At 39.4% G+C, this 13,588-nt stretch overlaps 6 protein-coding genes across 11 annotated transcripts in view; 1 reads left to right on the top strand and 5 right to left on the bottom strand.

Moving 5' to 3' along the window:
• Window positions 1-3,939, bottom strand: LOC124190171 (integrin beta-PS-like). Its single transcript, XM_046582738.1, has 20 exons — window positions 3,760-3,939; window positions 3,477-3,690; window positions 3,185-3,410; window positions 3,074-3,134; window positions 2,944-2,995; window positions 2,816-2,867; window positions 2,679-2,745; window positions 2,351-2,626; window positions 2,137-2,292; window positions 1,954-2,076; window positions 1,649-1,880; window positions 1,549-1,579; window positions 1,369-1,483; window positions 1,208-1,283; window positions 1,055-1,152; window positions 873-984; window positions 657-806; window positions 564-596; window positions 394-500; window positions 1-327 (listed from the first exon to the last, which is right to left on the bottom strand). Exons 1-20 carry the CDS (start codon window positions 3,937-3,939, stop codon window positions 253-255), a joined length of 2,436 nt encoding a protein of 811 aa, XP_046438694.1. The 3' UTR covers window positions 1-252.
• The window catches only part of LOC124190175 (vesicle-associated membrane protein/synaptobrevin-binding protein-like), a 22,303-nt gene continuing 11,528 nt past the window's right edge, over window positions 2,814-13,588 (top strand). The window contains exons 1-4 of one of the 3 annotated variants that reach the window (XM_046582750.1): window positions 2,814-3,013; window positions 6,752-6,855; window positions 6,930-7,677; window positions 7,744-8,031. In XM_046582750.1, the coding sequence (XP_046438706.1) occupies window positions 7,125-7,677; window positions 7,744-7,940 (750 nt within the window). In that variant the 5' untranslated portion in view covers window positions 2,814-3,013; window positions 6,752-6,855; window positions 6,930-7,124 and the 3' untranslated portion in view covers window positions 7,941-8,031. Of the gene's footprint in view, window positions 3,014-6,233; window positions 6,856-6,929; window positions 7,678-7,743; window positions 8,032-13,588 lie in introns of those variants that run through there. The other 2 variants (XM_046582748.1, XM_046582749.1) reach the window with 2 other exon arrangements.
• Window positions 4,119-5,269, bottom strand: LOC124190176 (oplophorus-luciferin 2-monooxygenase non-catalytic subunit-like). The gene is made up of 2 exons (XM_046582751.1): window positions 4,498-5,269; window positions 4,119-4,426 (listed from the first exon to the last, which is right to left on the bottom strand). Exons 1-2 carry the CDS (start codon window positions 5,267-5,269, stop codon window positions 4,170-4,172), a joined length of 1,029 nt encoding a protein of 342 aa, XP_046438707.1. The 3' UTR covers window positions 4,119-4,169.
• On the bottom strand, window positions 5,339-6,194 carry LOC124190180 (trafficking protein particle complex subunit 2-like protein). Its single transcript, XM_046582756.1, has 5 exons — window positions 6,080-6,194; window positions 5,834-6,006; window positions 5,685-5,772; window positions 5,504-5,583; window positions 5,339-5,420 (listed from the first exon to the last, which is right to left on the bottom strand). The coding sequence occupies exons 1-5, from the start codon at window positions 6,110-6,112 to the stop codon at window positions 5,366-5,368; spliced, it is 429 nt and encodes a 142-aa protein (XP_046438712.1). The 5' UTR covers window positions 6,113-6,194; the 3' UTR covers window positions 5,339-5,365.
• On the bottom strand, window positions 7,955-12,273 carry LOC124190170 (mediator of RNA polymerase II transcription subunit 24-like). The gene is made up of 15 exons (XM_046582736.1): window positions 11,986-12,273; window positions 11,787-11,912; window positions 11,601-11,702; window positions 11,181-11,542; window positions 10,796-11,124; window positions 10,409-10,737; window positions 10,115-10,351; window positions 9,880-10,046; window positions 9,645-9,822; window positions 9,478-9,575; window positions 9,194-9,410; window positions 8,963-9,111; window positions 8,661-8,902; window positions 8,384-8,574; window positions 7,955-8,315 (listed from the first exon to the last, which is right to left on the bottom strand). The coding sequence occupies exons 1-15, from the start codon at window positions 12,079-12,081 to the stop codon at window positions 8,178-8,180; spliced, it is 2,961 nt and encodes a 986-aa protein (XP_046438692.1). The 5' UTR covers window positions 12,082-12,273; the 3' UTR covers window positions 7,955-8,177.
• The window catches only part of LOC124190174 (acidic repeat-containing protein-like), a 5,284-nt gene continuing 4,194 nt past the window's right edge, over window positions 12,499-13,588 (bottom strand). For all 4 annotated transcript variants that reach the window (XM_046582747.1, XM_046582745.1, XM_046582744.1 and 1 more), the window contains 3 exons: window positions 13,275-13,428; window positions 12,994-13,151; window positions 12,499-12,919 (listed from right to left, as the gene is read on the bottom strand). The gene's annotated coding sequence lies outside the window, so the exon portion shown is untranslated. The remainder of the gene's footprint in view (window positions 12,920-12,993; window positions 13,152-13,274; window positions 13,429-13,588) is intronic.

The following is a 13,588-nucleotide window of genomic DNA, read 5'->3' on the forward strand; positions in this document are numbered from 1 at the left end:
TGTTTTTATACATGTTTTATTATTTTTAAAGACATTTACAAGCAAATAAGAAAGGGAGCTTGTAGCCAATAGTGAAAGGATGTGGAACAACAAATGGATTTTCCTGACTGTTTTTTTTTTTTTTTTTACTATGGGAGGGATGTTACAATCGGTATTTGTCCACATGCAACATCGTTTGAAAGTTCAAATAAGCCCAAAGAGAGACACTATGTGTAGAGAAAGTTTCTTCTTGGTTTAAATTCCTGGTAAACTTTATTCTTCGTTGCCAACCGAGTAGGCGGGGTTTAAAAAGATGGTAGTTGGTCGCTTATATATCGGATTTTCCCCCTAGGTCATAACGGATGTAAAATTAACATTTTAGTTCAAAAGGTTACATTTTAATGTTTTCCATACTCGTGGCCATTTTGCAAGATCGCGATCACGAAGAAATTTTGCATATTCTAGGCGATCATGAATTGTCGTCAAGATTTTCCACAGTAGTAAAAGTAAGAGACCAATAGCTGTACAAAAAAGAAATTTTGATTGAGATATTTTTATTCAATTTCTGTCAGACATTTTCTTACCTAATATAGCACCAGCAACACCACTTACGATAGCTTAAAAAATAAATATGAATAATTATTCGAGAAATAACTGTAAATATTTTATTTGCGCACCTATAATGTTAGGCGGTTCTGAACATTCACCCTTTTCGCCGACAGGAATATTTGACTCCATTTTCAGACGGTTGTGGACGAAAAAAAAGTTGCAGTACAATCCATCCTGGTACTGTTGGAAAGAGCAGATTTGATCACCTTCTTTCGTTTCTATAAACAAACAATTTGTAATTTGGGAATTCTTTTTTCTTAAAATGGTCATTGCGTTAAACTAACCTTTGATTTCTTCGACTAATGTGACGTTAAATTCGCAATTTCGGCAACCGTCTTCAGACAACGGCCCGGTGTTGAATGCTTTGCACTGGACACACTCTTTTAGTTCGTTGCACTATTGTGTGTGCGCAACAGGAAATCTTTTAGAAATTGAAATTCAACTTATCAACAAAGTAAATACTTACCGGTGGAATTTCACAGAATTTCCCAGTATAGGGATCCCCTTCTTTGGTTTTACTGCACAAACATTGGCCGCAATTGCAAGTCCCGCGATCAGAACACACTTGAAAAATTGTTCAAATGTCAAAATGTTACAGTGATCTAGAGAAATGTATTACTTGCGCCCTTGGTGATTTCTCCAGATGCATAACAAGTTTCCGTGTTTTCAGGACATTTAGATTGACAACTGTTACCCTGTAAAAATGAAATGAATATCCCGCATTAATTTCAACACTCAAGACTTGCCATCCTCAGGATGGCAACAAACGTAATTGTTTACCTGCCAACCAGGTAAGCATTCGCAAACACCGCCACCGTTACAAGGACAGGTGCCTTGATCGGGTCCTGAGCAGACTAGCTGATTAATTGGGGAAATTGGGCATGCAAAGTCATCACTATTAACATTAATCAATCAACGTTATTATAACACAAATAGTAGGAATTTTGTAAAATGTATTACCATTCACAATAATCACCCCAGACTTTTCTACCTGTTTAAAAAAATAATAACCCTTAAGTTTTTTTCGCTTTCTTTATGTTTCTTGATTTTTTTGTTTTACCAGGAGGTGAACGGCAGTTACACGTTGCATCACATATGCAACTTCCTCGACCGCTGCAATCAGGAAAAGCGGAAGAATTTCCCTGATGCGGTGGTTTACAACCCTTTGCCAAAGGATTTGGTTTTCGCTCAGTGCCACTCCCACATTCGCACGAAGATCCGGAAAACCCCGGGTTACAGACACAGTAACCACACATGTACTTACCTGCACCGCTACATTCATTTTGTGAAGTCTTTAGGATTTTTACCGGTCAGAAAGAAGTTTGCGTTAAAAGGTATTTTTTAGAAGCTCAATAGAGATTGTACCGTAGTTTCATCGCAGCCACACTGGCAGATCACGTCCAATCCAACTGTCACGACTTCGTTGACACCAACCGGGAAGAATTCGATCACTTCTTCAAAATTGTTTCCCTTTGGACATTTATTCACCTGCATTGAAGGAAACAATTACCTGTGTAGCCCTCTAGATATTTATAGTGCAGCACTTACTGAGATAGTCACGTTGAACGTTACTGTAGATCCTGTTTTGATTCCATCACAACGATTTGTATTAATAGATTGGCCATTACTGGAGCAAGACGACGAGTAGCTGACGCTAACATATTTCGACGCTCGATGAGACATTTTCACAGAAGAACTGATTTTCTAAACAAAAAAGTTTTCGTTATGTAATTTTGAGGCATTCAAATTAAAAAATACGCACATTGTATTGCTCTTGAACAAGTGCCACGATATTGGACGAATCGTCGGTCAACTCTGCTACTGACGCTCCAAAAAGTCTTGAACTTAAATCCTGGTAAATTAACCTCACGTTTGAAGGAACGGCAAAAATAACGTTCATCGAATTATTTGCGATTTGACGGCTAATCTGAGCCATGCTTGGGTAATCCAACAAGCGAAAATGATCGTAATGAAATCGACCGTCTCTATCCTGGAAAACATGGCAGCTCTCATCGTTTGGTGACGTGATTCCAGCCAACTGCAAAATAATATTAGAGAAGTTTTCTTTTCCGTTCTCATTCGTATTTTACCTTTCCATCCCCTGCCAGATGATAAGGTGCATCAGTTGAAAAAATAATCAGTCGGTGTGAGTTACTCCTGCGTAAACAACGCAGGTGTGAAAATTTTGAAATACTGTTTAATTATTATCCGCTAGGGGTGTTGTTACCTCCAGCCGATTTCGTTTTTGCAGACGACTGCTTGCATTAAAGCCTCGAGACCTGAGAAACGTGGTTTCGAGATTTGCAAATGTAAACAGCATTTCAAAAAAGTGTACGGCAGGGAAACAATGGCTACCTCCTTCTGGTGAATCCAAGTTGTCAAAGGTCGGGGCTCCATTAACTTGCAGCTGCATGGACGACAAGTAGTAAGTTTCAAATAATCATTACACTTTTTTTTTTGCTCGAAATCAAAGTATCATACGTACTGCAAAGGTTGTGGCATCACTCGACAGTTTCATGTGATGTCGGAAGAGATAGGGTTTCGACCTAGAGATTAAAAGTTAGAGAAGATTCTTGAAAAAGCGTAGGCTATTTACGGTTGAATTTCGTTTGCAAAAGGGCTCATTGGTTTGTCGATAAATGAGCCAAATCCCATTCGAAAATCAGTTGTGATGTTTCGCATGGCTTCAGCCAACGAAGCTGCCAGATTGACCAATTTTTCTTTGCTGGGTTTCATCGACGTAGAGAGGTCCATGATGTAATAGAGATCCACGGGGTATCCCGCGACTCTTCTGAATTTAATTTGAAAGTTGATAGGCTTGTCTGTGTGAAATAAAATGTAACAAAATTCATTTTATTTTGTCACTTGAAAGAAATGAAATCCTATACTTGGACCCGCCCGAATAAGAATTTTCTGTGGCCTTAGTTGATTTCCGTTCCCTTGATTCCCCAATGGGTCATCTTTTATTATTTCAATTGTCGTGTTGATGGTGGAGTGTATTACAAAATTACTGCAACTCTCCTCCAACAAATGGTCGTTATTTGAACTGTACCAATCAGTGGGATTGCAACGAGACAAAGGCTTCCCATTGTTTGAGAAATCCTGTTGAACGAATTACGCCTAGCTTTGAAAAAACGAATCTACTTCTTTGACTGACTAAAAAATGCCTACCTTTTTCGAACACCAGGCACATCCCGCTTGTTGAAGGCATTCACTGCAAGTTGTGTACGTGCCGCAAAGATTCTTTTCGCTAAGACTTCGCGGCGTGATATCTGATCTTTGGGCTTCGCTCCATTGAATCAGGTAAAATCCCGAGAGAAGGAATAGCTTTGATAAAATTAACATCTTCATCGGCCAATTTCACAAAGAGACTCACTTGGTTTAACGGCGAACGTGAACGCTTATTACAGCATGACGTTGCTTCAGGAAGGAAGCGGTTAACCCAAGTTTTGTCGTATTTCAAAATTGTTTTTGTAACGCCTCGAAATTCCGGATATTCGTCAACGCTAATAATGCTTTTCGTCATCGTGGAATGTTTAAACTGCTTATTGTATTGAATGTCCCATAGTAAATCAATGAACTCAACAATTTTGAACAAAGTAATTTGGATCCAAATTAGTTAGACGAGTTCCGTTGACACAGCGAGCGTCACTTGCGACGGTTAGATAGGCAGGATCGGTCACAACCCATGCAACTTCGCAGCCACATGTCAGCGGATTGCCGTCCAACAGTAATTTCCCTGATGGCATAAGAGCCTGAATGACTCCTTCGAACGACAAGGGGTCCAGAACGCTGATGTAGTTATTAACAAGTTGGATTGTTGTCGCTGATGACACACCTGTTTACGAGTATTTGTCGTGCATTAGATGATTGTATTGCGCTGTAGATAGTACTTTTTTGTGTGTTTACCTGTGATCCAATTTGACTGAACGCTGTCGATAAGATTGCTTGATAAGTCAACCTGGGTTACACTGCCGGTTAGAGACAATGCCCCAGTAGGAAGTGCTTCAATTTTGTTGTGACCAAGATACAATTCTGAAAGGCTTGACAAGGATGAAAACGAGTTTCCGTTCAAATTTGAAATATAACTTCCGTCTAGATTAAGTATGGAGAGAGCAGGTAGTGTCCCGAGAGACGGCAAACCCAATAGTAAATCGCTTCGGAGCGTGAGAGATGCCAACGATGAACTGGACAGTGTTCCTGATAATAACATACTGTATCCAGACAATTCTAATTCTGCAAGTAAATTGTAGCCCTGAAGGTTGGCAAAGTTAAAGGTCCAGTCATCTGCGTCTTGTCTCACGCTGAGCGATGTTAGGCTACTTTTTGATGAAGTAAAAATGCCAGTGTTGTCAAAAGATGTCAAACGATTGTTTAAGAAGCTAATAATCTCAAAAGATTTTCCGTTAAACACGTCGTTTGGTAGTGGTCCTAAAGTTGATGACTGGATTACAATTGAATGCAAGGTGTTGGTAGGGAAGATACGGGCGAAGATATCCGTCAGGCTTTTCAAGGTTGATAGACCGGAACAGGTCATATCGATCTGTTGGCTATTTAAAGTGCAGACACAAGGGGTAATTAGAAAAGAATCGGGGCAAGCGACAGCTCTACCTCTGTGAGGGATCCCTTGGGCGCCCAAGTCGCAAAACAACAACAACGACAGAAGTGATAATACTTTCATCTTTCTATTCGAGAAGCGAGTTAACGAATGCACTTTTTTATGGAGAAAAAAACAGACGACAGACAACGATTACAGGACAAAGAATTTATTTATATCTTAGCTAGATGAGGATGATGACGCCAGCAGCTCGTCGACCAGTATACTAAACGACCTTAGTAGATAATGCATGATAAAGGATAAGAGAAAGTAAACATATTGCCGACACTCAATATTTTTTGTTTTGTTTGTTTTTACTTGGCTGTAATGGGGTCTCCCGGTGTGTAGAAGGGGTTGCAGACTAATTCGGTATACGCGTTGTGTAGTTTTCTGAAAATCTGAAAATCAAATTTGAGCTTTTAACTTTTGATTTTTGGCACTATTCGTCGTAATTGAATGTTTTTTTCTATCACAGTTCTGAAAAAAGCACAACACTTACTGCTCGAATTTCATTATCTCTTAACAGAGAATTTGTGGAGTCAATTATGATTACAATTTTAACCTTGGTATTGGTGACAAAGCCATACCTTCAGAAAGAAAAACATATTGTCAACTGTTGTGATGTTATTAGAAATTGATTTTGGTTACGCTTTGACTTCTTCACTGGAATAGAGCAGGCCAAGATAAAGTTCTCGAACATCACTTCCAGACTTGTTGCTTTGGATAATTTTTTCCTCCACGAAATCGATGCACGTATGCATAATGTAATGAAACTGCAGTTCTTGTGATGGGTTGATACATCGAAGGAACAACGGTGAATTCTGTAACGAAGAATAGTTTTGAATGTGTTATACTACAGTTCAAAACCAACAACTGAACAAACGAAATTTGTACCTCTTTTCCAATGAATCCTATACAAACTGCCATTTTTTAAATCAAGGTTTTTTGGCTGTAGCTAAAGTAAAAAAGGAAAACAACTTTTGACAGACGTCTTTAACATCAACAAAACATGGTTGCCAAATGGACCACTGTCGTTGCCGATTGCCCCGCCCCCCCGCCATCCATTCTTGATTCTTTTCTTTTCCCATTATTTGTTATTTGCATTTGATTGCGCTTACTTAGCCACAAATAAAATTAAGTCCCGCCTTAATAGTCCTAAATTTGAGAAATCTATCGGAAATGCCACTCCATCGCTCTTCTATTACTAAATCACCCACCAATTTGAAAAAAAAGAACGCTCAGTTTCGGCTTCGACAATGATAGACTCGCCGTTTCTCTGTGTGATTTGGCATTGAACGCGTCTCATTTGAATTTAAAATAGAGCACCCTGTAGAAATCGTATACGACTCGGTAGACAAAAAATCGTATGCACCTGATTGAATCACAGATTTTTGTATCGATTGTGAAAAGTGTTCAGTTTCTATTTCAATTATTTCTTGCTTACCTTCATGAATAGTGATTTCTTTTATCAGTAAAACGTGCGTTAGTCAGTGAATTAAAATAGAGTAGGCGTTGCAGAAATGCAGAAACATTCAAACAAAGATGTTGAAGTAAATGTTGGCATAGAAGCGGACGAGTCGATTCAAATCGAGGGGGTATCCGCTACAGCAACGAAATTTGGCGAAAGTCTCCGCGGTATTTTCAGATGGCGGCAAAGTTTCTTCAAGCTGGTAATAGCCTTTTTGTGTTGTTGTATTCCAAAGAAACTCCTGGTGTCGAATGTTTGTAGATTATTCTTTCTTAGGTTTGGAAGCAAGCCATCATCTACTACCTCATTTACGTATCGATCACATTGTTCTACGCTTTCGCTTTGGACACTGGCGGCCAGGCAAATTTTGATGCCGTGGCTAGCTATTTGGCGCGATACACTTCTAGCTTGCCCGTCGTTCTGCTCTTGGGTTTCTTCACTTCAACAGCACTTAATCGCTGGTTCAACATAATGTCTAGTATGCCTGGAACCAACCGAGCGATCACACTTTTCGTTGTGTCGCTCAAAGAAGAAGTTGCGGATGGTCGTGCCAGAGTTGACCTGTACATCCGTTACGTTCTGCTTATGTGGCTCCTCACATTCCGCATTGTCTGCCAACCATTGAGAAAAAGATATCCTAATCTGATGGCAATCCAGAATGCAGGATTACTATGCGAGAACGAACGACTTTTACTGGAAAAGCACAAAGGGCAGCCTGGCGGTACTTCGAGGACGTGCTCTCTAGTCGTCTACGATTGGTTAAACGGATTGTTGCGGGACACTTCTCAGAAAGGATACTTTTTCGTTGCTAATGATTTCGGTCGCAACATCGATGCTATCCAGGCCTTGAAGAAAGGTGGTGGAACAGTAATTAAATTTGCTACAAAGAACATTCCTGTTGCCCTGATTCAAGCTGTGACAATTGCCATCTATTGTTACGGACTCGTGTCTATATTGTCCCATCAAATAGCGGAAAAACATTATTTGACATCGGTGATGAGTGGTTATTTTCCGTTGCCCTACGGTACGAATGACCACAAATTTCAAAAAGTGTTTTGTTGTTTTAATATTATACCTTTTATTATTGCAGCTTTGCCATTCTTTTTTTACTATGCCTGGCTCAAAGTAGGCCGAATTGCCACTGACCCATTTGGTAACGATGAAGACGACATCAATATGCTAAACGTTTTCGAAGGCCACATCAATGGGGCGGTACGCTTGCGCAACTCCTACGGGATTAAAATTCCAACTTCGACAACAGAAGACAGCCCCTTCTTTTTGACATAAGCTAACATAGCTGATTTCTTACTGAAAATTCATTATATTCCGAAACTGATGTGAACAAAAATTGAAAATTACAATTTCTTGACAATGCGAATTTTTCGTTCTCTCAGATTTCCACAGTAGGCGAAATGCTCAGAAGGTGATTTCCAGCAAAATTATAAGAGTATCGTCACTTTGAAGTCGGTCAGCGAATACTTTTTGAACAGAAAATTGTTATCCATTTCTGTTCCTTGTTGTGGACTAATTTATATTCTTGAATGCACAAACGATCTGCGCAGCGATTTTCCCGACACCCATTTCATCGCCGGGATGAGCCAACAGTTTGGCAACATCTGAAATGGACATTAACCCGGGCCAAACGGCAAGCATGTAAAACACCTTACGGAAGTAGAAAAAGATTTTGAAAGAAAACTCCGACGTTAATTTTGTAAAAAAAAAAGATTTACCAGAGCTGGAGGAATTAAGGTCAAAAGAGGTCTCATGACTTCTTTGGTTTTGATTGAAGTTATTTCTGCCATCGTTTGAATGAAATAACTAATGAACGCAAGCTGCGGAGTAATAATGCCTTCACCAGCGGCTCGGGTCATTAATTGCATTAAATTTGCAATTGCATTGGAGAGTGGATTATTTTCATGGGCTGAAAACAAATATCAATATGTCAGGGTTTCAAATAATCTTAAAAAAACAAACAAAAAAAAACAACAAAACAAATCAACAACTTACCGCTGTTAGGAGCTACAAACATAAAGTCAAATTCCTCCTCATGAAGAGCCATCTTTTTCAAAGGAGGATATCGAAAACCCGGCGTATTCATATCCCAATCGATTGAACGTTTTGAACCCAACTTTTTGGAAGGGCTGGATGAGTCGGATTCTGGGGCTAACTGGTTATTCAACGCAGCGGTAAACAGCAGGACAGTCAACTGGGCTAACGCTTTGCCGCCTGGTCCACCGGTTTCTTCGTCACTGAAATAAAAAAGGAATGTTAACTGGGATTGGCATTACGCTGAGGCCAAACCCTTTTACCTGGCCAGCATTGAGGAGTGAGTTAGTAGGAATGGGAGTACTCTGGTTGCTAAAGAAATGGCACAGCTTTCTAAATCTAAATGTGCAACTGACAGCGCTCCTTCGACGCACCGTTGTCTTTTGTCAGAAGATTGCTCTTTAATAACTGCCTGCGAGACACAAAGAAAGGACATTCAATCGCATACCCATACCTGCTAGGCTTGTCTAGGATAAAGTTCTTTGATTAAGTACCTTGACCAAAGAAGTGACCAACCATGTTGCTCCACCAATTTTGAATAGTTGATCAATACCCACTGTTGTGCTATGGTCTGACCAACCATGATTTAAAATCTTATTCCATAATTTGGTTAACTGATGATCCAAACTTTGATCTTGATTCTCTGAGACGCTTTGTAGGGGATTGTCGTCTTGTGCCAGACGCCGAATGATTTGCAGCATCAATACTGACCTTAATGGAAAAAAGAATTTTATAGTGAACGCGAAAAATCATTTGTTAGGGCATTATCGTAATTTACCTTTCCCTATAATGCTCTTTAGAGTCATCAAGATTCAGGGAAGTCATCAAATGATCGAGCATGCTCGTGGGCTTACTTTTCAGATTTGCTGGTTGTACCTAAAGGAGATGTCCACCGTATTTTAATTCGAATCTTTTTGATTTTTTTTTAATTGGATCTTTTCTTACTTGGATGTAAAATCGAAGCCAAGCGGCAGCACAAACAGACAGACAGCACATTTGAGTCCGTAAAGTATCGAGAATCCTTTCAACTTCTTCATCAGAAACTAATTGTGATTCGTAAGCCCCCAAAATTTCCCGTATTACAGCAGGGACGTGGAAACAAGCTTCGTGCCATCGAACGCTCCTATGAATAGAAATGGGCTTATTATTTTTCAAGAAAAAAATGGCGAGATTATTTTACCCTGATCTAAGGTCACTCTCTCCAGATGTCAAGGCTTTCAATAACTGATCAGTCAACATGGGATCGCAGCGACTTAATGACAAATCAGGCGCCTGATTAGGTTTCAGCCATTCTGAAGCCCACTGCTCAAAGAAAGTCTCCCCTCCTAGTTCACCACTCAGTATCACCTATCGATCATTAGAACAAGTAACATCAGAAGGCATTCAGGTGTGAATTATTAGATGATTTTCATTACCTCAATGCCGTACATTTGCGTAATACGGCAGAGCATTAGAAATGAGATGTCAAAGAGTAGAGCCCTTGCATTTGCAGTTTTACTTGGATCGGAACCAGCAGGTTGGCGATTCGCTTCGTTAAATCGCACGAGTTTTGTGGCAAAAGCTCGGAGTTTACCAGTCCCAGTTGCAGCGTTCAGTATGAGTTCGAAGCTTTGCCCCGAAAGCAAATGAGATAAAACTTTCAACAGCGTGTCCTAAAATGAAGATGTTATTACTTGCTCTACGTAATTCTCTACATTTTCCTTGATTACCTGATTTTTAGCGTAATCAGTATCCAACGTTTTCAGAATACTGGCCACCGTTGGCTCAGCACGAAGAACCAAAGTAGCTATTTGTGTGTTAGTGGTCTCTAACTTCAGACCTCCGCGGGATAGACTTTCTCTTTTGCTGAGGATGCTTGTAACATGCCATTCAGATAAAAGAGATGTCCGTATTTTCACTTCATTTAATAAACCTTCGACGACATTGCAATGGCATTTGGCATCGGTTGTTTCTAAAAGTCCAGGATAGCAAAGAAGGCGCTCAAACGCACCCGCGACTTCCGGACTTGGTTCTCCAATAGGCGAATTTGGATCCAATCCTGGATAAACGAGAATTTAATAGAACAGTTTGAAATTTTAAAATATTGCTAATCGTACCAAAAATTGATCGATGAAGTCGGAGTAGTAATGACGGTGCCTTGAGGAAAGTGAATACAGCCCAACGTAGCTCTCCAGGAGAATCAGCAGTTTCGGCTAGTCCTAGGCAACACGCTCTGAGGATTTCGCAATAGAGCTGGGTGGGTGAATAGCCTCTTAGTTTCTGTAGAACTTCCAACTGTCGAGTCAACTCAAGGCCATCTGACGTGGGGCGAAGCAACGCCTCCCAAGATATTAATGTATGTACGTCTGTGCACAATGAGTTCTCGTAAAAGGGCTTTTCGGGACCATTTTCTTTGAATAGATCATTTTCAAATGATCGGCATTGCCTGTGGAGAATTTGTTTTAATGACCACTCATTGACGAAGAACATCAAATGAAGTACCTCATGACTTTTTCGACAGATTCCACAAGTTTTTCTGATGACGGATTCCCATTAGTAGTTAAATTTTTCAGGTTGGACTCAGTTTGGTTTACAAGCGATGTAAGATGAGTTGCTGAAAACTGATCATTAGTGCAGCAACGTGCAATGTATAGAAGAGATATTAAATAGTTCTCTTCATACAAAGTCCCCAGTAATCCTGTAGTATAATGGCAAATGACTGAATAGTCATTGGTTGCACTATTATTATCAAATAGTTTTTTTAGTCCATCAGACGTAAGACTCCAAAGCCAAGTTTCCAAAGACAATAGAGAAGCAGCTAAAGCAGCAGGCCCATCGCCAGATCCAGTACATGAAATATGTTTCTAATAAATAATATTGTTAAAACCATATCTCAATTTAAGACTGAATGGGAAAAGTTACTATTGATTGCTCCACCAAAAGTAGTAACTCCAAAAGGCATCTGGTTTTCTGGATACTACCTTGAAGGCAGATATTTTCGAAAACAGCACTGTAGGAAACAATCTAAAACACACAAATGGTATGCAATTAAATATTAACAAGCAAAACAAAATGTGTTTAGTAATTGAATTAAAGTTGTGGTTTTACTTGAACATGTAATGAATGCTGTAGATATGACAACAACTTTGAATTTGGAGATGGTCCGATCAAAGCCTGCTGTAAAATGCTTTCTGCTAGATTATATGTATCTCCAGTTGATCCTGCTGGTATTACCTTTATGTAAAGAAAGTTTAATTTAAAACTGGTAAAGATATTTTTTTTTGTTACGAAATTACAGTTAAAGTACCTCTTTGACATATATCCCCCACATGAGATCTGTCCAACGTTCCCTCCAAGCCTTCCTCATCAAGTGCTTGAGCTTTTGCTCTACACTTTCAGTCATCCTCTCGATTATAGAAATTTCAAGCTTAATAACCTAAAACACAATTTAACAAACATATGTTGAAGTACGCCACAATTATTCGTTAAATTCTGAAGGTGAGGTGAAATTTTTGAGTTTGTGGTTTGTAGAGGAGCGTTCAAAGCAGACGACACGGTATACCATAAACACCCCAGCGGTGAAAAGTGGAACTACAAATCATTTTGACATTTTCGCGTGGAATTCAAACTACCAGCAGCAACGAATCGACCAATTAGTGTTTTACGTGCTTAACAAACGATCCCCCACTTGAAGGCCAATCCGTGTTCGGTGTTTTCAGAACCAAATCAATTTGACAATTTTAGTATAAAACAAAATAAATCTATGTTAAAACTTTTAGTTTTAACATCGGTTTACGTAACAGAAAGAATTTGGTCGCGGTTAAATGGTACACGAATTTTGTATGTATTTACGGATAGCTTTCATAACATGTGCACAAGAAATTTACCAATAGAATTTGCAGTGACAGGGATAAATTGTATTTATTATATAAAGTACTATATAGTTGCAAGAGGAAGGTCGGAATGAGATTGCTTGTTAGTTGTGACGAATTAAACGGGTTGATCAAACCCGTTGCCGACGTCTCGTCGGTCTCCAGAAAAATCCCCACTTCCCATGCCAAAGTGTCGATCTTCGGAATTATCTCCACTACCGGCTTGATGATGATCTAACGAATCTCCACTTCCAACTTCTTGAGATGATTCATATTCGTCTGTTAGAGGAACAGAATTCACGTTCAACGAAGTCTTTTCCGTACTTGAAGGCTCAAATCCGCTGCCGCTGCTGTCCGTATTTGTTGTAGCTATTCATGTTTAATCAAAATAATTTCAGCCATGACCGTCCGTGTATGCGATGATCAAAATATTACGACTACACCTGGTGGTACTGGTAAAAAGTCACGTTCATCGATTTCCGTATCATCACTCTCGGGTAAATCAGAAGCGATAGAACTCATTTTCTTTTCCATATCCTCATATTTTTCTATCTCCATGTGAGTACCATGGTCTTTTCTAGCTTCCGCTTCTGCCTGTTGACTGCAAAAATAGATTTTTTAAATTTTATTTAAAAATAAATAAGAATGTAAAGACTGAAGAAATTGAGAAAGTAGAACAATCTCCGATTTCTCCTCTTGTTGGATATTTATACTGTGCATGTACCGGTCATTATATGATGAGATGAGAAGCCCGACAATGGTCACGGTGATGATAACAATAGCTAAAATAAGGGCCAGTGTCAGCAATACGATTCTTCTTCTCAAGAACATCCTGGTTGGTGTTGAGTTACTATTTAAGGTAGGCTGGTTCTCGTGGACTATAATTAACAAAAAAAAAAAAAATGGCGTGAGATGTCGTGCTCAACTGCGTTGGAAAATGACATGAATCAATCGACACTTTTATTTTGAATTGTGCGTCATTATTACGGTACTATTTTTTGTGTTTTAGTTTGATTATGAATTCGGGAAATGTTGCAG

The sequence above is a fragment of the Daphnia pulex genome, chromosome 3 (genome assembly GCF_021134715.1).
Source record: "Daphnia pulex isolate KAP4 chromosome 3, ASM2113471v1".
Classification (NCBI taxonomy): Eukaryota; Metazoa; Arthropoda; class Branchiopoda; order Diplostraca; family Daphniidae; genus Daphnia; species Daphnia pulex.